The following is a 25,797-nucleotide window of genomic DNA, read 5'->3' on the forward strand; positions in this document are numbered from 1 at the left end:
CTGAGCTACTGTTAAAGAACTAGCATCAGTTTGAAGAGACTAATTTGATAGTCTGAGGCTCTCCCTTTTTGAATCTGATGAGATCTTCACTACAAATACCAATTTAGTTTAAATGAGAGCATATTAAACAATGGGTGCGTGGAGTAGTGCAGTGACTATGGAATCACTTGGTGTTTGGATTATTAGGTCCTGCGGGGCAGTATTGACTCGAAGAGCACTCTAAAAGGTGAAGGGGTAGTGCTTGAGGCTACAGCATGCGGTGTCTAGAGCAAGTTTTGCTAAGATCTTTGTATAATTAAGAATTTTTAGATTTATGTACTTTGTGCTTACTTACAAAATAATCTGCTAGCTGACCTTAATTTTGATTTTTAAAACTATATTCAGTGTTATTTAAGGAAGTCTGTAGTTGTTTCCACAATTTACATAAATATAACTTATATTTACTGTGTTGACATAAGAAAGATGACAGGCTTTATGATAGAAAATGATTATTTGTATGACTAAAATAAACCTTGGATGCCTGTAAAGCTGTAATTGGAAGTGTTAGTATTATAATTCTATTGAAATTCTCATCGTAGAAATAGTTCTTATGTGTCTAAAATATAACAGTTTTGGCTTGGAGTAAATGAGGCATAACATCATTTGTTTTAACAGCAACATCTATTCCAAAGTGCTATAGAGCCGTGATAATTCATGGGTTTGTAGAAGAACTTGTGGTGAATGAAGACCCAGAGTATCAGTGGATTGATCGAATTCGCACACCAAGGGCATCAAATGAGGCGAGACAGAGACTCATTTCTTTAATGTCAGGTATTTAAACAAAAAAAAAGGGAAAAACTACTACTGATTAATGTAATACTCATAGCATTTCCACTTCCCTTTGATATGCTCCTCAAACTGTAGAGCAAGGGCTGTGATTGTGTTTCCCTGTCCCTGGATCACTCCTCCTGAACACAGATACATTGCCCTGTTGTAACACGTGGAAATCTCAGTCAGCAGCCTGAGGTTGCTTCCTAATCAGGTAGCAGAAGGAAATCGTGTTATTGATTCAGTGGTACGATGGGAAGAGTCATGAGTGAGAAGGTTCTGAAGGAGGCCTGAGCAGGAAGCTGGAGTCTGGTTTTCCTCCCTGTACCTTTTATTTGTGGTCAGAGCTTAGGCAGACCTCCCCCTCTTCCTAACGCTGTTCAAACGCCGCTGTCTCTCCATCCTTCCCCGAGAACTTACTGTAAACTCCCTCTGCCCGTCATGTCGGTTTCCCTGCCCATCTTATCCTGTGATTTTTATTCTTCTTTTAAGAACCTGGGTGCTTCATAAACTACATAGTTATTTGTGTATGAACATACATGTGATATGTGTATACACTAAAGAATACATACATAAAAGTATAAATGTTGTTTTTATGTTTAATTGTGATATTTGTGTTCTATATAATTTGTAATATATATTTGTTTGCTCAGATTATTTTTGGTTCATCTCACAAATGAGTAAACTCCATTAGACTGGGAACTTTACCTTTATTATTCATCCTTGTGTCCCTGGCACTTAGCATAGAAGAGCAATGTCCTTTTTTTTCTAAGAAAGAACCCACAACTTCTTGTAGATGAAGTTATCATTGTGAGAGCCTTGCTTGCGCGTCAGCAAAATGCAGCTCATCATAACTGGCCTCCCTGGAAGTCAGTGACTGGACCAGATGATTGTTTAGGTTTCCTTCAAGATGAAAAACCTGTGATTTTTTTTTGTTAATAAATTGTTTTTTGTCTTATTTGCCTTATTCCAGCTTTCTCATGTGTAATGGAGAGATAAGAAACACAAATGAATTTTCTTCCCCTTTTCAGGTGAATTGCAAAGGAAGATTGGTCTGAAAGTCCTTGAAATGAGAGGAAACGCAGTTGTCGGGTACTTGCAGTGTTTTGACCTGGAGGGCGAGTCTGGGTTAGTGGTACGAGCCATAGGAACAGCGTGTACTTTGGATAAATTAAGTAGCCCGGCAGCATTCCTTCCTGCATGTAATTCCCCATCCAAAGAAATGAAGGAGTAAGTATGAATCAATGAGATTATTCTTATGGAGAGTTTTATCTTACACCTTTTCACTGGATTTTATTAGCCTTGCTCAAAACACATTTTTCCTATGATGATATTTCTTATCCAAGAGGACTTACAAAATTTTAAGATGTTTAGTTATTATTAGTATTTATTTTGTCTTCACGTGAAACTCAAATAGTATAGATGAATGTATTCTAGATTTTTAGATATTGAATTTTTAAGTCGTTTCATCCCATGGTATAGAATTGTGCTTAAGTAATGTATAACCCCTGTGTTAATCCAGTTGTACTTGTTATTGACAACATTAGTAAAGGCAGCAGGAAAGACTTGAGTTATTCAGGAGTCTGAAATTCACTTGTCCGCAGAGGCCTTCCAGTTTATGAATGTTGACTCTGAAACATTTCTGGTTTCAGACACTCTAGATAATTGCCATTCAACCTGTACTGTCAGCTTGGAATGGTTGAATTAGGAGTTATCTGTCATAATGCTTAATGACGGGTGTAGGTTCCGTTAGGGACGAGAGATGCTGGCAATCAACAGAGCAAGCTGCTGACAAGGTCTTATGTGGTAAAGACCTATTCAGAGTGCTTCTATTGAGACCACTCATCTGTAGATTCTTGTAGATCAAGGCCTGATGAACTTTTTCTGAATGTGGCCAGATGGTCCAAATAAATGTTGGAATTTTTGCTGATGCTGCCACATAATTCTGTCATTGTGCTGTGATCTCTGCAGTAGAGTCTGCAGGCAACTGTGAGTGGCTGTGTTCTGATAACAGATACGTCAAGCTGGATTGGGCCTAGAGCCTGCAGTTAGCTAATCCTTGTTCTGTATGAAAGAATCACAGTTCTGTAGTTAGAAAATCTGAAATGTCCCCCAGTCCAGTAGTCATGCATAGAAGCTGAATAGAAAGCAGTTAATCCTTTTAAAAAGAAAATATCTGATAATCTTTTAAAATGAGATTTTCAGCTTTTTTGTTTAGCCATTTCCTTTCTACTGGCTTTAGTCATTTGGTTTGAAATTTACTCACAAGAGAGAGCCAAGTATTATATGTTACCTCACTTTGTTCGGAAACATTGACCAAAAAAATAATTGTTTTAAATAAGTTAAGAGTAGGTTTGCTTTATATTCTATTTGTACCATTTATAATTCTCACATGTCCTAGACAAATTATAAGTCTACTAGCAGCTGTAACTTTTGGAGGCATTCACATCTGCATTTTTTTCTTATAGATTTATTTGTTATATTTATTTGAAAGAGAGAGAGGGAAAGAGATATCCTATGTGCACTGATTCACATCCAGGGCTGGGCCAGCCAAAGCCAAGGGCCAGGAGTTTCTGGTTCTCTTTACTTCTGCACTGCAGAGCTGGCCCTGTGTTTTCCTCTTTCCATAGCTAATTTAAGATCCAGATTTGTCTTGCTGATGCCCCTGTACGGCCTGACTAGGCATGGTTTTGCAGATGTGCGGCATCAGGTTCTGTTTGGACTATCACTTCATTGGTACGACAAAGCTGTGTTATCTGCTGGTGCATCGGAATGGAATTGGAGTAGGAGAGGAGTATGTTTTACATGTGTTCAGAAACTTTCCTGTTAATGCACACATCGGAATGCTAGAATCTGCAAACTCATTCGGTCTCAATCTCGCAAGGCAGCCACAGGCAGAGCTTAAAATTCCTTTTGATAATCTTGTATAACTTATGAATGATGTTATAAATGTCCACTGGCTCTTGACAGGAAAAAGGTTCCTCACCGCTGCATGTCTGCCTTCATGAGCTATGTCGGTTTTTTCTGCTTTCTGATTTTGTTGTAGCTGTTTGCTGTAAATTGTCAAACACTCACACCATGAAGAGTTTAAATTACTTTATCAGGATTTCCTGAAAGGCATCTTCCCATAGGGTGTTTTCTTTTTATTATTAAAAAATGAACTACCCTCAGGAGCCAGACTGCTTTGTTCTCAGCCAACTTTGCTATATTTTTGGTAATTAATTGAGTATTATTTCAAAATGAATTTTTAATGATTCATCTTACTATAACTCTTCTGGCATTTGATTATCAATGCAAAATCGTTCTTGACAAGAATTTGGTAGAATGTAGTTTAGATGGTGTCCCTGTCTGAGTAGATTTAATATTAGAAGCTAAGGAGTTTTGGTGAGGCACTTTGATGTAAGGAGACTAATAGAACTACAGCTCTAGGTGTACATTAAAGTGATGCTGCAGTGTATTTGAATATTAATTCAGTGTTGTAATTTGAGCATTTCACAGTATTCATTCTATTTTACCGCTATTAAGGTTTGTCCCACTTCGTAAGTATTTTTCTTTTAAGTATTGAGGGAGGCACAATGTAAAATCTTTAGTGCTTCTTAGCTGTATTCTCTTGATGATATAACATATGGTTCGTTGCTTCTCTACTTGAAAAAAAGGCCTTTCTAATACACATTAGTCTGAGATTTCTCCTGTGTGCTGGACTGATTGTTAGACTTTATAAATCTGAGAATTCTTAGACTTTTTCACATGTCAGCAGAGAAATTTCAAAACAAAAAACTCTGGTTGGATAAAAATAGATCACCAATGAGATCTTTAAATGTTATCAAATTTTAGAAAATCAGAAACATTTATCATATTATAAAATCAGTTCTATTTTCAGTAAGTCATTTCTGGACCCTATTAAAAAACCACATGGCTAATTTGTGACAGTTCATGTGTGAACCATGGGCAGATTGTGATTGGTAGAAATATTCCCTTGGCAGTCAGTGGGACAGCGATTGGAAAGAGAAGATCAGGAAAGTTGGCCTACCTTCAATTTGACTTCTGAAAAATGAAGATTTGATGATGTACTTAGATGTGATTATTTCCCTCCACTGTAAAAAAGCAAAGATTTTATTTAGTGAAATAAGGTCTAGAATGAAGTCCAACACTTCTCTGTAACACACCTTCAGCGAAATGTAGTTTATATAATGTACCATATATACAAACTAGACAGATTATTTACATTGCTTTTTAAATGTGTGTTTAGAACCGGCATGCTCCTGTTCTGTTTTGGTTCCACTGCAGGTTAGCTCTAAGTTGTGTATTTCATCTGTTGAAATACTGAAACGTATAAATGTTCATATCCATTCAGTTCCCTCATTTCTCTTGATGCTGTCATTTTTCATGTTCTTAAAATGTCTTTCTCTTAAGAGACGTGACAAAGAACAGGTGTTAAAGTTTATTTTTAGAAAGTTATACCTACGTTAGTTATTCATCTCAGTTTCTAAGGTAATACAAGGAAGTTATATTTGACTTTTCACTTGTGGGCATTCCTCTCCCAGTAAATGTTATTTAGGTACATCCTCCTGTCATCCAAATAATAAAAAATGTTAAGACAATTTGAAACCCAAATCTTAGCCTTTTTCTTATTTAATTGACTTGTGCTTGTTAATTTTTCTTATTCATAGTCCTACTTTATTAATCAGATCCTTTTAACCTTTATCTATAGCCTAACAAATTAATAGTTAGCCATTTCTGTTTTAACTTCAACTAGTGTATTGCATGCTGTGGCTTAAAAAGTAAGTTTTCTCCCCCAACAAAAATGCCTTCAAAATTATCTTAACTTTGCAATCTGTTGTATGTATTATTTTCTTTTCTTCCACTTTGACCAAAAATTCCCCCAGGTCTCCGCTGGTTCATCCGCCAAGCCATGGATGCCGCTCGACTCACAACAGCCCAATTCACACTGCTACTGGCTCACGACTTACTCAGAACTTCTCTGTGTCAGTTCCCACTCTCATCTATACTGGTACGAGACTGCTCAGACTCCAGAGCTGGGGAGAGGCTGCAGAGGCAGGCAGGCAGGCAGGCAGGCAGCACAGGCAGGTGCCACAGTCTTTGTCTTTGGGTAGGCAGGTGCCGCAAGTCTTCGCTTCCTCCTTTCTTACTCCAAGTGCAGCTGCAGTGAAGAGCTTCCATATTCAGCCACCCTACTGCTGTCACTAGATGGAAGTGCAAGTGTTCTTCCCGCTTCCAAAGGCTCTTCCACAGATCTCCTAAGGCCCCTTTGCAATATATGTGTGTGTCACTTTGAGGAGAAGCTTCCAGTGTGTCATGATTTTTGCATATGTTCATAAGTGAAATTGATCAAAATCTAAATAAAATTTCCTTCCAAAGATTCCTCTTACTTATTTTCTTTATGTGCTAAACTGGGTACAGTAGGGTCTGGTTCTGTGGAAGAGAGCTGTTGGACAACAGGTAAGCAACAGTTGTGCATTAACTGCAGGGCTTCCGTTTCTTCTCTGCTGGGTTTTTAGCTGTGGCACTCTTGATGCTGTGGGATAAGGAAACATGTTTTTTTTTTTTTTTTCTTTTGAAGATACTTGTGTGTGCAAATATAAGAACAGTTACAAATATTTACACACACCGTTTGTGGCCATCATTTTTCCTTTTGTAATTTAAAAAAGCATTGTTTATTTGAAAATATTTTGTCTTTTTCATTTATTTCTCTGTTTAATAATTTTTACCCCTTTAGTTCATCATTTCATGCTTTTTTGCTTTTTTCCCTTGCCTTATTAACTGTTTCAATGCAGATAAATATTTATCTGGAGACGATGAGTGGTTAAACAGCAAACGGTTGTCTTTGGCCTCAATCCCAGCTCCACACTTAAGACTGCTGGCCCTGCCCCAAGTACTTGCTGGTGTTTGGATCATGCTGCCAACCGCCAAGCCCTCTGGCACATGATTACTTAATATTTCTCCACCTTCTTCTGGCAGGATTCCCTTCAATGAAGATCCCAACCCCAATACTCACTCATCAGGACCCTCAACCCCTCTGAAAAACCAAACTTATTCCTTTTCACCTTCCAAGTCCTACAGCCGACAGTCCTCTTCTTCTGACACAGATTTGAGTTTGACACCCAAAACTGGTAAGGCGCTTCCACCCACTTTTTGTTTTCTTCTTTTGAAAAAATTTGTCTCTATTTCTTAACTAGCTTTTTCATCCAAATCTTTTCCTCTTGATTTTGGCAGTTTAATAAATTAAAAAAGATAATGTTAATATTAATCATTTTCAGTTACTATCATTAAAATTTGAAAATAATTGGATAGCTCAAAAATGATCTTGTTTGGAGAAGTACATCTTGTTGATTGAATTGCAGTGTAGACATAAGGCCAGGGCTGGTGTGTCTAGGTAGATGCTTTTCATTTCATGCTCACACTTCAAGAAATAACATCTTAAAGCATTCGAATAGGACGTTTCTCCAGTAATTTGCAATCACATTCCTCATGCAGCCTGAGCTTTTTTGGATTCATTGTCTTTGCCCGTTGTTGAATTTAATTCTAAGATTTTATTATGAAAAATCTTCATAACAATGTGATCATATTTGTGTGCAAATATGTTGATTAACTTCTTATTTGGTCCACTGGACCAAATGACCGGATTCCAGGCCATTTTTTAAGACTTCATTATTTTTTTGCTACACCACAAATGAAGTTTTGAAACTATATTTGTGGCCTTTTTTGTCTCTTTAATTTACCAAAAAGGCCAATTCTAAAGAAGATTATCACGTAATGAATGATCTGAACTGGACTTGTTTTGCTTAAGCTTTCTAGTAGGCAGGCAGTTTTACTACCAAAGGAAACTTTTTTATCCTAGGGCTCTAAGTTCTTAGATTTTAAGTGTTCCTTTATAAATGAGATACTATTCTCATGCATTTCTTCGTTTGTAAGCTACTTCTAAATAATTGTCTTGCCTGTGCTTTTTCACTGCCTCAGTATTTTAAAGAAAAAGTCGGTGAGTTGGAGCTCCTGCTGCCAAGCCCCGTGTGACTCAGTTCACCTCATAATCCCTTCAGCTGTCTGGGGATAGTCTGGAGAAACCTGCCTGTTTCTCATAAATATTTAAACTGGCCAAATTATAATAATTGCCTGAAAATTCCCAAGGCTGTAGTTGAGCATGTGTTTCTTTTTCTCGTCCTTCTAATCTACCTGTATATGAAAACCAGTGTCTTGAGAAACAGAAGAATTAAGCAGGTGATAATTATAGATGTGGAAGTCAAAAAGAAAACTAAGATAATAAAACTAAGACTGAGAAAGACTTTTTTCTGTTTATATTTGCAGCTATCATTTGTTTTTCTGATAGTTTAAATTTTTTTTTAAGAATTTCCGTTTTTGTTTGTGTGGATTCTAAATTTTGTCATTTTAAGAAGACTTTATTTTTCTATTTTTTTCCCAAGTACTCAACTAATAAAAGTGGAATTTGAAAGCTGTCAGAATCTAGGTGTTACATTCTTCGGCAGTTAATTCTGTATAGTGTTTAGAGTACCCAAATCTCTGTAAACGCAAAGGGAACCAAGATCAAGTTAAAGGATTAAACATTCTGGAAGGCAAAAAATATGAATTTGAAATTCTAGTGGTACCTAGTATTTAACTTTTTTCTGTGTAGCTATTTAATAGTGCACCCATAAATGGTGTGTTATTTAATAACATCTTAAATAGATGTTAATATTTAACACAGCAAGTTTTGGGCTTTAAAAACTGAAAATGTGGTACATTTTAACTTTAAAGATTCTGAAAGAAAAAAACAGAAAGGTAATTTAAATATTTTGAAGTGGGTTAAAAATGATTATGATGACATGAAATCCTAAGATAGTGGTTAAGACAATTTTAATGCAGGCCAAGTTTGCAAAAGTTTTGTGGAGTTCAGACTCTGCTGAGCAGATGGTCTTACTAATGGCTTCACATGCTGAGTGTAATTTGTCGATACATTCTGAAATTCATTTTTACTGTTACGTTTTTGCTTCATCATTGGTTTCCTTATCCTGCATTTTCTGATCATCTTCTGAATCTGCATCTTTTTCTGCTACTTTCCTCTACAGCACCTTACCCACAGGGACCTAGGATGCACCTGGGCCCCAGCTCCCCCTCTCTCTCTAGTGGTTCCTTTCATCTTAAAAAGTCCTGTCTCCTCCTCTCGGAATCTAGCCTTGCCCCTCATCATTGTAGGCCTGTCAGCCCCGTTCTGAGGAAAAGTGTTTCTTTCAGTGAAGAGCTGTTCCTGGTTGCTTCTGGTAGGATCACATTATGTCAGCTTTTTAATCCTTTTGTCTTAAATTCTTTTGGAAAAAAAATTTTTATTAGTTTGTACTGTAAAGAATTATTGAGTATGCTATACACAATGTATTTCTGTTCATTTTCACATTGCTAGAGCCAAATGATTAAAATTATGGTAAGAAAATTATTGGGAATTATCGTATGGATAATTATGAATATGACACCAGATTATTTTATGTATTAAAACATTTTATGTCTAAGGACATGGAAAGGTGTGGATGTTCCCGGTAGTTCCTTATTACTGGCATTTCTTGCTTAGATACTGTACCTTCTTTCCCTTCATACCACTCCATTCGCACTGGATCTATTCATCATCCTGCGGCTAAGCCAAATGGCTACATTAGTGAATTTTTCTGTTTGAATCAGTTGAAGTCTCATTTTGGTGATATTCTTTCATCCCCTCCCCCCCTTTTTTGTCCATTATGTTAACTGCTTATTAAATTTTCCTGCTATATTTTCTGATATTTCACTTATCACTATAAATTTGCATTTTATTTTGTGGCTTTCAGTATGCTTCATATAAAGGTGTTAGTTTTATTTCTATGTTTAGTATTGTATAGTCTCTAAAAATAATATTTAGGTTGCTACAAGAAAAATAATATTTTTCCCAAGGAACCAATGGGACTATACACATGCTAACTAACCTTTGTTTCCTTATCCAAGAACAGCTAAAAATGTGAAAGTAAATTAGTTCCTTTTTAAGTCATTGTAGAAAATTTGATTGGTATGCTTTTTCAATTCTGAAAGGGTGGAATTAAATCTAGTTTGTACAGCACTGGCTTCCCACCTGGCCCCTGCTTTCTATAATTGTTTGATTCACAGTTGCTCTATTGGTATTACAGAAACAATAAAATGAAGATAGGAAAGGAAATTCAAAATTAAGCTTTTAAAAATACACATAAGAGCTTGGGAAATACTTTTTTTCCATCCGTAACTGTGTGCATCTGTGATGTGTCTATTACATGTTTGTGATTTTTATTTAATTTTTTAAATTTATGTTGCCTTTTGTGAATCAGCATTGACAAATACAAAATTGATGCTGTTTTGACATTTTTAGAAATGGGAAGTTATTAAAAAAACAAGTTTGATTATATTTCAGAAATACTTAAGTTTAGTGATATGGGAATATTTTAAGTAAGTACAGTTAGTGCTTTTTTTCTATTTGTAGCCAAATATTTAATGTTTCTCTTAGTATTCTAAAACAGAGCAGTAAGATGCTGTTATTATCTTGATTAGTTTTTATTAGATAAAAATCTCTAGAAGTGGAGTGTTACACAAAGATTCGTTGCCTTGATATAATTTTTTGGACGAATTAAGTCCAAACTTGCTCAGGTCATTAGGTCTTTGACATCTTGCCTCTAAGGAGAAGCTTATGAATGAAATTATAGTGGAATAGTTGCCATCCTAAAATACTTTTAATGTTTAGATTATTTTGGTGTATTTTGACTCATAATGTTTATAAAGATAAGTGCAGTTAAACTTTCTGTTTCTATAGTTTTTGTGTTTGTTTATGTTCTGTTGTTCTGTAGGAATGGGAAGTGGTAGTGCTGGAAAAGAAGGGGGGCCGTTTAAAGCCCTGTTGCGACAACAGACACAGTCCGCCCTGGAGCAGAGGGTAAGAGCGCCTGACATTCCTGCTTGTGCTGTGGATACCAAGGCAGTATCTTGGGCTTTTGTGGGTGTCTATACTTGTGTCTATACTTTCATGAACTGTTTTTGACCATATGTTTTAATATTGCAGCTTTGAAGTCCAAAATAGAGTTAAAAGTGTTCATTTGTTTATGAATAATTAGCTTTGATTTGAAATAGTTCTATAACTTTTTGTTTTGTTCTCCAGTCTTTTATTACTATTCTTTTTGGGAATATGCATTAAATACTGAAATCATTTCTGATTTTTCGTTAAGAATATATAATATAGGAAAGGAAATGGCAGACATTTTTGCAGAAAAAGCATTTCAGTTTTCTTTTGTAGTATGAAAAAGAATTCTGTAGTATATTTGCTTTGTTAAAACTAGCTTTTTAAAAATTACCAGCCAGTTTCTTTTGGGATAAGCAATGCACATATTTTATATTTGTCAGATTAACATAAATATGTGTTTGTGTTGATTTAATACATATATATTTAATATATAGTTATATTTACTGCGTGGGAAAATCTGTAGTTACAGTTTTTGGATGATTTTTCTCTATTTTTGTTTCTTTTTTGTGTTTTGTAAACTTCCTTGCTAAGGGAGGATCGCCCCGTAGGTTCTGTAGAAGGCGGGTATGTTCCTGACATGTGTGAAATCCTGTTTCCTGTATTGGAAGCTTCTCTAGTTTTAGTACTGGTCACTTAAGTTTTATTTAAGCTTTTAACAAGTGTTGCCAGACTTTTTTTTTTTTTTTTTCATAATGTGCACTTGTTTGTTTGTTAATTTAATAGCACTGTTAGGCTCATGTTCTTTTTCTACTAATACAGTGCATGGTTTTATATGTCATGTCCATTGTTTTAAGACACTGTTTCATAACTTTTTTTTTTTTTTGAAACTAAGCATTTACAACATTTTCTTTTGTGTGTTTCATTTTCACCAACATTGGAGTGGGAAGAAGTAGAATGTATCCTAGATACCCATAAAAGGGTGGAGTTTATAAGACAAAGATTTCCTTTCTACAGAATAGACTTTTGAAGTCAGTGCTTTCCATATCCTATTATTACAAATAATACAATGTAGTTTTCTAGACGTTTCTTATAATCCTGTTACTGTTCCAGAATGATCATTGACAGGAAAACTTAAATTGCCTTGAAATTTGACATAATGGCATTTTGCCTATAAAGTTGTACCCATCACTTTTCTATATTTGTTATAGAATCTTAAAAACTGTATTGCTTTGAGGAGAAAACAGTATAACAATCAGTAAAGATCCTTTTGAATTTACTGTTGATAACATTTGCATTTTCAAATATGCTTTTAAAAACTCTTAAGTTTTTGGGCACAGTGGACACGTATTGTTAGGTGATCTTCACCGAATTCAGTGCAGGAGTCTGTAAGACTGGCTTTCCTTTGCGGCTCCGTTGAGCATGAGTTGTTTCAGGTGACCTCGATTGCATGTACTAATTGCAGTTATCTGCGCAGGTGCGGATGGAATGCTCTTCTACCTGAATACAAAATATGAAAGACAGAGTTGCAGAGAGAGAGGGAGAAACAGAGCAAGAGTTCTTCTGTCTCCTGGTTCACTCCCCAGATGCCTGCAGATACAAGGGCTGGTCAGGCTGAGACCAGAATGCCAGGAGCTTCTTCTAGGTCGTCTGGATGGATGCCCAAGCATTTGAGTCTTGTTCTGTTGTTTTCCCAGGCACATTAGCAAGGAGCTGGATTGGAGATGGAACATCCTGGACTTGAACCAGTGCCCATGTGGGATGGCAGCACTGCAGACAATGCCTTGATCTGCATGTCACGTCACCATCCCCTGCTCTTATTTTTAAAATAATCATTTTTATCTCTCACCAACCCTCTTGTTAAGACCTTTTTCCTTTTGATGAGTGAGAAGCTATTTGCCTAATTTTTTAAACAGGATTTATTTATTTTTATTTGAAAGGCGGATTTTATAGAGAAAGAAAGGAAGATAGAGAGAAAAGCCTTCCGCTGGTTCACTCCCCAAATGGCTGCAACGGCTGAAGCTGAGCCATTCTGAGGCCAGGAGCTCCCTCCAGGTCTTCCACATGGGTGCGGGAGCCCAAGGACTTGAGCCATCCTCCAGTTCTTTCCCAGTCCATCCCCCGTCCATCATCAGGTAGCTGAGTCACAAGTGGAGCAGCCAGGACACAAACTGGTGCTTTTATGGGCTACTGATGCTGCAGGTGGAGGATTAGCCCAGACGCTACCACTTCAGACCCCAACTGTTGTTTGATGGTTATTCAAGTAGTAATTAAGAAAAAATAAAACCACTGTTCTTTTCTGTTAAAAAAAAAAAAAAGCAATAAAGTAGGGGTTGGTGCTGTGATGTACTGAGTTAAGTCGCCACCTGCAGTGCCAGTATCCCATATAGGCACTGGTTTAAGACCTGGCTACTAACAATCCAGCTCAGGGCTAATGTGCCTAGGACAATGATGAAGGATGGCTCAAGCACTTGGTACAACATATGGAAGAAGCTCCTGGCTCCTGACTTGGACCTGGCCTAGAGCCCTGGCCATTGTGGAGATCTGGGGATTGAACCAGTGGATGCAAGACCTCTCTCTGTTTCTTCCCATCTCTGTAACTCTGCCTTTCAAATTAGATGAAGTTAATTTTTTTGTTGTTTTTTTAAAAAGCATTGAAGGGCCTGGTGCTGTAGCATAGAAGTCCTTGTCTTGCATGCACCAGAATCCCATACGGGCACTGGTTCCTGTCTCAGCAGCCCTGCTTCCCATCCAGCTCCCTGCTTGTGGCTTGAGTAAGCAGGCGAGGACGGCCCAAGGCCTTGGGACCCTGCACCTGCGTGGGAGACCCAGAAGAGGCTCCTGGCTTCGGATTGGCTCAGTTCCAGTCATTGTGGTCATTTGGGGCGTGAATCAATGGATGGAAGATCTTCCTCTGTCTCTCCTCTTCTTTGTATATCTGACTTTCCAATAAAAATAAATATATATATTTTTAAAAGCATTGAAACATGTGTTGTGAATATCTTGGCAACTGATGCCAGATATTGGGAGGTGAGAATGAGAGAGAAAACTTTATTTAAGTTGAGATTTTACCTCTGAATTATTTGACATAAGGCAAATGCGTTTATATTTCGTTAAGAATGAAGTTACATTTTGGTTTCTGAGATGTGTGTTTTCCCTTCAGTGAAATGACTTAGCCTGGTTTAATAGAGGTTTGTGAAATGTGGTTTACCTTAGAACTTTCCTTGTATGGTATGTGTCGTGGAACACCTTGGAAACTATTGATGCAAAGCAGTCTTGGTGAATTGGGATCTTTGAGGAGATGGAGTAATTTCTGATAGTTCCTTTAGAATCTGCTGTTGATAGCAACTGCAGCTCTTCTAATTAGAGACCTGTTTGGAAACAACAAACACTTTTGTTTACTAAGACTAGTTTGAAAATCTTGGTGTTGTACAGTGACTAGGTGAGCTGATTAGGTGACCTGGAGTCTTGAAAGATGGAGCTAAGTGAGCAGTGTCCCCGCCCTTGTTTGGCTAACTGTGGCCATCTGCTCTTTCTTGACTTCTGCCTGACACTGCTCCCCTGGTCCTTCTAGAAGGCTTACAAACCTCAGGAGAGAATCATTTGGGTGCATTTTCCACAGTTGCCTAAAATATATCATACAGTTGTTTCCCATTGTGTGCGTTTACTTTAATAGTTTTAGTTTTAGAGGAAAGTACTGTTTTCTCTTTCGCTTTCACAAATTTTATTTTCAGTATCTTTTGTTGATACCTAAAAGATTTTAATTAATGTAAATAAATAGTTTTTCTCCCCCCTCTATGGGATCATCCCATGAGGAAATTTTAAAAATTTAAATGTTTCTGACATTGAAGAAAATAATATTAGTGTCTTACTTTTAAAGAAAATGCATTTCTGGTAACACATTCGCTTACTCATCACTCAAATAAAATAAACACATATTTCTGAAGATTTTGGAATGCATTTAAATGAATATTCCTTTTCTGTTTTTTTTGTTCTTTCAGCTGGGGAAAAACTAAATGCCTGCATAAACTATATTTTTCACTTTTTCTTTCAAAACCTAGATTTTCTGTCTCTCTGAAATATGTGTGCAGATGCACACACATTTTGTATTCTGCAGTCTTGAGTTTAAGGCATGAAGGCTGTTTTCCTTTGTGCCAAGTGATCCCGGTTGCTGTGCCTTGTGGATTGTGCTGTTACGAGTTTGTACTCTTCATGGTTTAAGCACCCAGTCAGTAGTCGTGTTGCTTTTAATGTCTACGCTTGGGCTGTTCTGTATCTGTTTCTCCTCCAGCTTTTCTGCTGGGGTATAGAAAGTAAGATTGTGATGAATTTCCTAATTCCTAAAATATGTATTTATACTTACTCTGTGCATATTGTGATTGGAACATGGGCTGTGGAAATCTGTGAACAAAGATCTGGTTTCTTTCTCTGGTTAAGGTTTTTTATTTATTTGAAAAGCAGAGTTATGGAGAGAGACAAGGAGAAGATAATCATCTCCACCACTGAGTCACCCCGCAGATGGCCCTAAGAGCCAGCGAGGCCGGGTCAGACCAAAGTCTGGAGCTTCTTCTGGTCTCCCACATGGGTGGAGGAGGCCCAAGGACTTGTGTCATCTGCTGCCGCTTTGCCAGGCGTGTGAGCAAGGGGCTGGGTTGGAAGCAGAAGAGCTACATTTGAACTTGCATCTCGGTGGGATAGTGGCATCACCGACAGTACCTTAGCCCAGTATGCCACGTGCTTGGTCCAGTGTGTTTTCAGACTTGAAACTACACAATTCTTTTGATGGTTAAGAGTCCTGATTTGCTTATATTGCAACTCTCAGTTGTGTTTAGAATAACTGAAGCTTCGGTAAGTGACGTGCAGTTAGGTGGGCTGTATGAATCTTGCAGGGCAGGTGGCCACTCTTTGGCATCCAGTCTTTATAACAGGAGGTACGTTTGCATCTGGGCCGTCACAGGACCTCCCCTTTCTCCTGGGTACAGTCCCATTGGATATCCCCTTCTCTAATTGGTGTTTCTTTTTGCCATGTTTCTTCCTGCCATTCAATTCCTGAGGTCTGTGTAGAAAGGAAGTTTAGAAGAGCTTGTGGCGTGGTATTGCCTCCCTAGTTCCAGCTAGCACATTTCTGTCCTCCTCTCCTTACTCATTTGTGCACTTGCTGCCCTGGTATGGATAGACTGAAGATAAATCACCCCAGGAGGTGATGCGCTGTACCTTCCCCATGTTGGTGTGGGGCCCTTTCCTTGCTCCTTTCTGCTAACGCACAGTACCCCTCTCTGGGTCCCACTGTTAGCTCTGCTGTGCCCAGGCTTTTGCAGTCTTCACCAGTAGCTCTTCCTTGGTGTTTATGTGAAGGGTTGGCTATGTCTCTGCAGTTATAGCAAAGTAGGGCCCAGTTGAGAGGTAAGCATGTTCCACGTGTCCCAGGCTGAGACTTGGTGGGAGGGGTGTCTGGATTCTCGGTGACACTGTCCATGTGGGGAAATGCATTCAGAATGCTAAACAGCCAGGGGAATTTAAGTACAAAGCATGTAGAGCATATAGTGAACTTTTTATTTTGAAGGCAATGATGCTTTTTTATGACAAGCAGTTTTATGCTTTGCATGTGGACAGTCCCATTTTCCCTCATTTTCTCTGCCAGGAGTTTCCATTTTTCACCCTGACGGCCTTTCCTCCTGGGTTTCTTGTTCACGTTGGAGGTGTTGTCAGTGCACGCTCGGTGAAGCTTTTGGATCGTATCCACAATCCAGGTAAGTTCTTAAGAAGTTTGTTTTCAGTGTTTATTTAAATTGTGATTTTTAAAATAGATTTTTATAATGCTGCTAATTAAGCCAATTCTATCTGAAAAAAGAAAGCAAAGTGTAAACTGGCACATGGTACTTGACAATATTTATAGTATCATAATTGAAAATAGATTAAGTGGAAGTGATATGCTAGTTACTTCCTATATAAAACAAATAAACCAACCTTGACTTATTTTTAGGCAAGGATCACTTCGAGGGACTCCTTAAATAACTTTTCAGTCAGCTGTTTACTTTGACACATGGAAATAAAAAAAACCTTTAATTTGATTGTTTAGAACGCTTGTTTAAAATGTTAATTCTTCTCATTCAAAATAAAAAATGCAAAAGGCATTCTTTTAAAACTTAATTGTAAGCGTTATGTTGAATGTCCATGAATTAAAAAAAAAACAGTAACTTCCTAATATCCGGTTCCTTGGCTTGTTTATTGTAGTTATTTGTTTGATGCACATAATAAACAAGACAAGGAAGAGTGGAAGCTCCTTTTGTTAAAATATGGGGCCATAATTTCAAATGAAGGTGGGAATTGAAGTCCTAGTAATTTTAGGCACTTGAATTAGAAATATTGTAGTATTTGTTCTCAGTCTTAACATGAGTGTCAGAAATGATAGAAACTTTTTCAGTGAGATATGTTCTTGGATCTCTTATTGACTGGATGTTCAATCAGTTGCTTAGATCAGTTATTTTGATGACATCCCTTAAACCAGAAATTATATTAATATCTTACTTTGTCATCCAGTTACCTCTTCTCGAGGCTTATATTAGCAGCTATACAAAGAAGAGTGATAAAAAGAAGACACTGTGTAGTGACTTAAGATAGAAGGTTAATGAGCATCCCTTCAAATTGAAAAAAAAAAAAAGCTTAACCTGTTCTCTATGATTTGGTGTCATTTGAGTTCACTACATGGAAGCAAAATGGAATGTTACACACTGAATCGGGCTTCATAAAAGCAAGGCTAGCCAGGGATATATAAACTTGGAAAGCTAAACAAATATCCTGTAAGCCTTGGCATTCTCTTTCAGTCTCTAGTTTTGTTCCTTGCTTCTTACTATTCCGGTCAATTGAAGATCCTTTCTGTATTGTACTTACATGGTCTGTAGTAAGTAAAGAAAATTTGAGACTTCTGCTAATATAATGTACCGACATCTTGTAGGCTATGCCAAGTTTGACATCTTGGTGTTTACTAACTTAAATTCTTTATACCATACAAGCAGGTAGTGAGTTAACAGTACCTCACTTTGTCTCTCAGACCCAAGGCGGATCATCTGTATTTCTCTGAACCTTTGACTCACTATATTTTAAGAAATGGCATCACCTGGCATGACAGCTGCAAAAATAGTTTCAGGTATTGGTGATGCCTCTGTTGACTAAAAATGCCTGGCTTTTATCTTGTTACTTACATGTTCTCTAAGTAGCAGAGCCTGAGAGAACAAGTGAAGGTTACTTAAATTTTTAAGCACACAGTTATATTTCAGGTGTCCCAGGTTTTTATCTAAAGAGCCTCTTTTGGGGATTTATCATACCTGCCAGTTTTTTCTAATTGTGTAAAACAAATATAGGAATCCAGGTCCAGGGAAAAATCAGAGTCCTTGTTATAGGATGTATTCGATATCTTGTAACTACCAAAACTACCCATTCTCTCCTTTTCTTTTCTTTTCAGAATATTTTTTTTGTTCACATGTAGAAAAGCTCTTATGAATAAATTACTTCCCAAGTGGCTATGAGCAGATATAAATGCTGTCAATGTTTATAAATATATTTTTCTTTCCTTTTCAGTTAAAGACATATCAATGATATAACAGTTCTAAAATTATACTAATTTGATTTAAAAGATTCCCATTTTGGATTGTTATACGTATATAGTTTTAACTAAAAAGAATGATTTTCTTAAGAGCATTTATTAACCTCAAAACCCCTTAAATCAGTATAAAAACTTAGATTTGTGTTTAAAAAAGCTGGGTGTTAACATAAAGTGAATCAAACATTTTCCATAATGAAGTGTTTACTTTTGTGACATTGCGGAGAGAAACTTAGGACCCTTTGAGATGCAGGTACTGCTATTAAGAGTTCTGTGTTTGCATTCTCAAATGAATCTTGCAGCTGTGTTTTCAGTTAATGGATTTGAAGAATTTTTACTTCACCCTCAGTACAAAATGACATATAAATTTACTATCAAACCCGGACTACCTGCTAACTTTATGGATTATTATTTGAGTTTATTTTTTAGAACTTCCTCCTTTATTAAATATTAAACAGGAGCCTACAACAAGGGAAAGAATGGGGTGGTTTTAAAGGTCATGAATGGAGAACTAGACTGGATAATGGTAGAGTCCTATGGTCTGCCTCTATTTCTTTTCTATTTCTACTTCTTATTAACTCTGCTGTCTGTGTCTTTCCAGTTCCTGTTGAGTAATGTTGTCAATTGTGTTCTTGTTTATAGTGTTTTTTTTGTTTGTTTGTTTTATTCCTACTATTCTGCACCTAAAACTGATCTACTAATTTGCTGTTTTGAACTCAGCCTTTGTCGGAATTATGGGTAACACAAGATCTTACAAACTACTAGACTGGAATAGTTTCAATTCAGGTATTTTAATGGTCATTCAGTACTACATATGCTGACAAAAATTATGGCAGCTCAGTGAAGTTTTTAGAAATGTTGTAGACTAAATAGGCTTAATGTAGTTTGCAGACACATTCTGTAATATGTTTAATAACATGATTTCCATGGAAATGCATTAAAAATATTCAATTAGTCAAAACCATAGAAACCATAGAAATATCATTGATTTGTGAATTACTTTTTTTAGGTGATAAATTTTCAGGATGATAACTTAAATTTAGTACATTCAGGGCAGTTTTTTTCATATGTAGCTATCATGGGCATTAGCTTTTTGATCAAGCAAACATTGTTAATTATACATATTTATTGACTAGCTTCAGAATTCTAACATTTAAGCTGATATTTAGATTTGAATAGAAAATACTTAGTGCTCTATAAAAAACTAGGTGTAATTCGATTTTTATAATTCTAGAAGTGTTCTAAAATTTAGTAACAGCAATTTTTTTTTGCAGATTAAATGTCTTGCTTCTTACCTTTACACATGAGAATGTAATTTTTCTCAGTGATTTTATATGTGGATAGAGTTTGCATTTTGAAAAGAAATAAAGTAGAGAACATTACAGCTGATGATGTGGTTTAGAGACAAAGTCAAATTTTTCATTTTGATGAAGGTATATTTAGAAAGTGAAAATATTTAAATTTTAAACAGCCTTTGTTTTAAATTAAATAATAGAACCAATTTGAGTATCTGAAGCTGATTGTTGCTTCAAGAAACTTCATGGTTTTCTTTTCTTTTTAAAAAAGAGTGATTTATTTTTATTTGAAGGCAGATTTTAGAGAGGGAAGGAGAGATAGAAGAGAGAAGGTTTTCGGTCCGCTGGTTCACTCCCCATATGGCTACAACAGGCAGAGCTGAGGTGATTTGAAGGTAGGTCGCAGGAACCAGGAACTTCTTCAGATCTCCCACTTGGGTGCAGGGTCCCAGGGCCTTGGGCCTTCCTCCGTTGCTTTTCCAGGCCATTAGCAGGAAGCTGAATCAGAAGTGGAGCAGCCACACACAAAATGGCACTCATAAGGGATGTTGGCACCGTACGGGCAGAGGGTTAGTTTGCTGTGCCACCGTACTGCCCCAAAACTTCAGTTCTTTGTATCAGAAAATATATTACAGAAAAACAAAGACACCAAAGGACTCAGCGTTTTAGACAGTATCTCATAATCTTTTGAATGCCGCAAATATATTGCTTTTAGAAGCCCAGGATATGAGTTCTGAAGTGAGTTATGCATGATTGATGACAGTGCCTCTCTTACCATGGAGAGTACCTCAGTTCAGGCCCAGCATTTGCAGATGGAGTGTGGGATCAGTTGGGTCATCTTTAGGTCATTACCCCTATATGCCAAAGTTTACCAGCATGCTCTCATTGATTAGAATTAAAATGGTCTTTTTTAGCTTAGTATTTTATTATTGCCTTAAAGAAAATCTATTTATATGAAATCCAGTTGTGGAAAGAGGTGGAGTGAGAGATGAATTACCTAAACAGCCAGGGCTGGGCCAGGCCAGATCCAGGAGGCTGGGCCTCTGTGGAGTCTCACGGAGGAGTTAATGAGGCTAACCACTGGCTCCTTATTATTTCTTTTTTTTTTTTAATCCTTATTATTTCTTTATGGTTAAAAAAATGCAAACATACGTGCTGGATTCTTTTATAAAGTTAGAATATGTTTTTAAAACTATGGGCAGATTAGCCTAGTGGGGACAGCAGAAGGCCATGTAGAAAAAGGGTGTTGAGAGCACATTAAGGAATAATAATTTTTAAAGAGTTACTGCTTTATTTAAATGGCAGAGTTAGCAGGAGGAAGGGAGAGAGAGACACACATTTGCGAACAAGTTTCACTGTGGTGGTTCACAGGGTGCAAACCTGACAAGTCCCTGAATCCGTGAACCTCTCGCTCTTAAGGTTAGAGGGTCACTGAGTGGCTTTCTGTGTGGTGTGACGAAGAGCAAGACATGTTTGACTTTGTCAGGGAATTTTATGCGGTTCAGATTTAAAGAAATATTGGAGTATCATGTTGACTTACATGTGTCAGACAGTGTACGATAAGGTTTGGGTTAATGGGTAGTGTGGTTCTGAAACTTGCGCTTTTGATCCTTTGATGATGTTTATGTGTTTGGCTCCAACTTTGTAAGTTATTTGCTACACGGTGCAGAATGTCTGTTAGTTCAGCTTTTATTTCTCCACCTGTCTACTGCGTTCAGTTTCAGTGGTAGAAAATAGAGCAGGAGAGAGGGAACCCATATGAGAGAACCTAGGTTAAAAATAGTACCTGTTCTTATCTTGCTTCTTGCGTTTTCTGGTTTGATATCAGGTTTGGAGAAAGATGGGGGTGTATCTTGCTGCTGGGAAGGAAGGAGACGGCGGCATTTGCAGATCTTGTTTGTGGCATGCTAGGCAAGGGAGTGCACACGAACACCGTGGGGCGGCCTGGAATCACATTTGCATCAGTCATTGATTACAGGATGCAGGAAGGATTTATTATTTGTTTTTTAAGATTTATTTATTTTTGTTGGAAAGGCAGATGTACAGAGAGGAGGAGAGACAGAGAGGAAGATCTTCCGTCCGATGATTCACTCCCCAAGTGAGCGCAATGGCTGGTGCTGCACCGATCCGAAGCCGGGAACCAGGAACCTCTTCCAGGTCTCCCTGGGCCATCCTTGACTGCTTTCCCAGGGCACAAGCAGGGAGCTGGATGGGAAGTGGAGCTACCGGGATTAGAACCGGCGCCCATATGGGATCCTGGCACGTTCAAGGCGAGGACTTTAACCACTAGGCCACACCACTGGGCCCTATTATTTGTTTTTTTTTGTTTTGTTTTGTTTTTATATATATATATTTTTTATTATTTGTTTTTAAAGGATGATTTATTTATTTGAAAGGCCGAGTGGTAGGAGAGTAGAGAGGTCTTCTCTCTGCTGGGTCATTTCCCAAATGTCTTCAAGAGCTGATGCTGACGTTAGCATAGGCCAGAAGCCAGGAGCCACCTGGATGATAGGAATCCAAGTTCTTGGGTCATTATCTGCTGCTCGGTGGCAGGAAGCTGGATCAGAAGCATAGGAGAGTTGAGGTGTGAGCCATGCAATCCTGTGTGGGGTGCAAGCATCCCAAGAGCCAGCGTCACTCACACGCTATCCCTGGAACAGATTTACGGGCAGCAAGGAGAGACACAGAGACTGGTTAGTTGTGATCTAGGATTTGGTGGTGATAGAGGGGCTAACTACCGAGCGCCACCCAGTGGCAGGTTCTCTGTAAGTACTTTTTCATATAAAGTTCTTTAATCCCCTCAACAAATCCTCTGGGTGAGGCACTGATCCCATTTTGTAGCTTAGCAAAAATGATCAGAGCAGTTTTCTCAAGGTGAATAGAAAGTGACTGAACCACAGTTGGAGCTTTAGTATTCTGACTTTAATCATAAGTTAATAAAATATTTGAGTTTAAAATCAGCAGGATCTCTCTGAGAGAATACTTTATACTTTCAAATCTGAAGTTTCAGTGAGCTGTTGAGTGCTACTGTTTGGGTACTCAAGTGGGTTTTTAAAAGTTGTAAAAACTATTCAAAGAATCATTTTAATAGTCCAAGCTCAATATTTCTCAAATGAATTTTTTCTCCCAAGTTAACTCTAAACATATTTTTGATCACTTTATACATGAACGTTTTGATCAGCCATGATCTTCATATAGTTGAGAAAAATTTGTTATTTTCTTTCTGTTTAAGATGCATAGCGATTTAGGTAATTTTTCCAGAAAGTTGCAAGAAGAAGTATAAAGTAGCCATATAATGTGGGTTGAAGATATGTATTAGTTTGAAATAGCTTCCACATTTAGATGTTTTGGACTTGATGTTTTAAATCCTTAAATGTCCTTAAGTAAAATTTTATTAAAAACTAGCTATCTCTTATTTTAGAGAATATTTCTTAGTGTTTCTAAAATACATTTTACATAGATTGAAGATTTTAGGATATATTGTACCTAAGATTTTTCGCAGTCCTAACGTAAACTATTACTAGTGAAGAGGCAAGGTTCATTTTTAGTTATTTGAAAGTGAGGAGAGACAGAAAACTTCATGTACTGTTTCATTTCCCAAATGGCCACAGTGGTCAGGGCTGGGCCAGGCTGAAGCCAGGGTCCAGGACCTTTGTCTGGTCTCCCACATGTGTTCAAGAGCCAAACACTTGGCTCATCTTGTGCTGCTTTCCCAGGCACACTAGCAGGGACTTGGATTAGAAGAGGAACAGCTCATCTTGGAAATCTAGTCTCCATTTGGGACGCCAGCTCTGGTGGGGAGCAGCTTAAAATGCTGTGGCTCAGTGCTGGTATAGTCCCCCATTTATTTTATTTCAGTGGAAAATTTTTGTCTTAAGAACTTATTTTTATTGGAAAGTCAAATTTACAGAGAGGAGAAGAGGCAGAGAAAGGTATCCTTAACCTGATTCACTCCCCAAATGTCCGTAACAACCAGTGCTGAGTTGATCCGAAGCCAGGAGCCACTGGCTCCCACACGGGTGCAGGGTCCCAAGGCTTTGGGCCGTCCTCACTGCTTTCCCAAGCTATATGCAGGGATCTGGGTGGGAAGTGGGGCAGCTGAGACACAAACCAGCAGCCATATGGGATCCCAGCACTTGCAAGGGAAGGGTTAACCAATTGGGCCATCATACCATGCCCAAATTAGAAATTTTTTTAGCTATTGGATGTTTGTGAAATCCCTGCCATGTTGGTTGCTAAAAGGAATACACATTTTTTTTAAAGATTTTATTTATTTTATTACAAAGTCAGATATACAGAGAGGAGGAGAGACAGAGAGGAAGATCTTCCGTCCGATGATTCACTCCCCAAGTGAGCCGCAACGGGCCGGTGCGCGCTGATCCGATGCCAGGAACCAGGAACCTCTTCCAGGTCTCCCGTGGTTTCAATGCATTGGGCCGTCCTCGACTGCCTTCCCAGGCCACAAGCAGGGAGCTGGATGGGAAGTGGAGCTGCCGGGATTAGAACCAACGCCCATATGGGATCCCGGTGCGTTCAAGGCGAGGACTTTAGCTGCTAGGCCACGCCGCCGGGCCCAGGAATACACATTCTTAAGTGAGATAGACATCTGTTGATGCAAATAATCTAACCTAATTCTTACAGTTTAAATGTATACTGTATTATGTGAGTATTAGTTAATTGGAGTGAGCTAATAGGCATTCTTGGATTTGAATTCTGATCTTCTCAACAGTTAGTCTTTTCACTTTATCTGAGAACTAACTTCTGAGCAGATGTGCAAAGACTAAGTCTAAATTAGGTAAGCAGCTTTTGGTTCTCAATACTTTAATAATGTAGGAAGTCGGTAAATAAAATTCAGGATGGCATAAATGCATGATGTGTGAGCTTTTTTATGCTACTGGTAATTTTAGAGTAACTGACATCCTTTTATACTATATGTAAGAAGATGACTCCGGTTGGGTCCAGCCTGGGTTCTGTCCCAGGTGCCAGCCTAGTAGCCAGTTACCAAGCCCTCCATTTGCTTTGTTTGCACGGCACTTCCTCTGCGGTGAGGCACTCATAGACTGGGCTTGACCCTACCCAGCCAGAGGATTCTTTCCTGAACCTAACTTTTAAATTTCTGTTTCATTAGAGAAATTAGTCTTCTTCAGGAGTTATCCTTTCAGAATACTGCTTTCAGGTATTTAGGAATACAGATTTCCATGGTGTCTAGTAATAAGATCATTGCTGTATTAGGAGCTTTTATTTGTTCCAGCTTAACATTCTATCTCCTCTTGTTCACTTATAAATTAGATTGAATTCACTTGTTCACTTATAAATTAGATTGAAAGGCCATTTCCTTTTATTTTTTTTTTCATTTAAGAAAGTTAAAAGGTTTTCCAGGTCTGAGTTGTCTCCAAGAGCTTTGTAAAAATAGAAGTGTGTGATTGAGTTCAAAAAGGAATATTTTGTTGACTTGTTTATTTCTTTACTTTCCGAGAGATAGACTTTTATTTTAGAAGTCTACCAATTCCACCTGCACTTCACAAGCATGATAAAATAATAAACAGATGGCATGACATCAAGCTGTGGCCATGCTCTAGGAGAGTAGCAGTGTAGTACAGGTGAATTAATTCTGATGTCAACCCACATGTGCCAGCGTTAGCCCTTAATTCAATGAGATATTTAGAGTTCTGTTCATGCCTACAATAAAAAAAAAATTAGTGATATCATATATGCACAGTTTTTGACCTATAGAAGAAAAGCAAAGTAATATGAAATGTAGTTTGTATAATACTTAACTTTTTAAAAGATTTATTTGTTTTTGTTGGAAAGTCAAATTCACAGAGAGAAGGAGAGACAGAAAGAACTTCCATCCGTAGACTCACTCCCTAAGTGGCCACGGTGGCTGGGGCTGAGCCGATCTGAAGCCAGGAGCCAGGATTTCCAGGACTGCTATGCAGGTGTAGGATCCCAAGGCTTTGGGCTGTTCTGTACTGCTTTCCCAGGCCAACAAGCAGGGAGCTGGAAGGGAAGTGGAGCAGCCAGGACACAAATTGGTGCCCACATGAGATCTCAGTGCATGCAAGGCAAGGGGTTTAGCCTCTAGGTTAATGGGCCCATATTAATTAACTTTCACGTTCTCTTTAAATGACTGGTATCTGTGT

At 37.8% G+C, this 25,797-nt stretch overlaps 1 protein-coding gene across 20 annotated transcripts in view; it reads left to right on the forward strand.

Annotated features, from left to right (window-relative positions):
- The window catches only part of C2CD5 (C2 calcium dependent domain containing 5), a 77,380-nt gene that overhangs the window by 11,050 nt on the left and 40,533 nt on the right, over positions 1–25,797 (forward strand). For 5 of the 20 annotated variants that reach the window (XM_058656076.1, XM_058656077.1, XM_058656078.1 and 2 more), the window contains exons 6-12: positions 655–810; positions 1,839–2,037; positions 6,787–6,938; positions 8,889–9,080; positions 10,653–10,738; positions 11,354–11,386; positions 16,401–16,509. In XM_058656076.1, the coding sequence (XP_058512059.1) occupies positions 655–810; positions 1,839–2,037; positions 6,787–6,938; positions 8,889–9,080; positions 10,653–10,738; positions 11,354–11,386; positions 16,401–16,509 (927 nt within the window). Of the gene's footprint in view, positions 1–654; positions 811–1,838; positions 2,038–5,693; positions 5,819–6,786; positions 6,939–8,888; positions 9,081–10,652; positions 10,739–11,353; positions 11,387–16,400; positions 16,510–25,797 lie in introns of those variants that run through there. The other 15 variants (XM_012929084.2, XM_036497378.2, XM_036497380.2 and 12 more) reach the window with 6 other exon arrangements.

Source organism: Ochotona princeps, chromosome 27 (assembly GCF_030435755.1).
Source record: "Ochotona princeps isolate mOchPri1 chromosome 27, mOchPri1.hap1, whole genome shotgun sequence".
Taxonomy (NCBI): Eukaryota; Metazoa; Chordata; class Mammalia; order Lagomorpha; family Ochotonidae; genus Ochotona; species Ochotona princeps.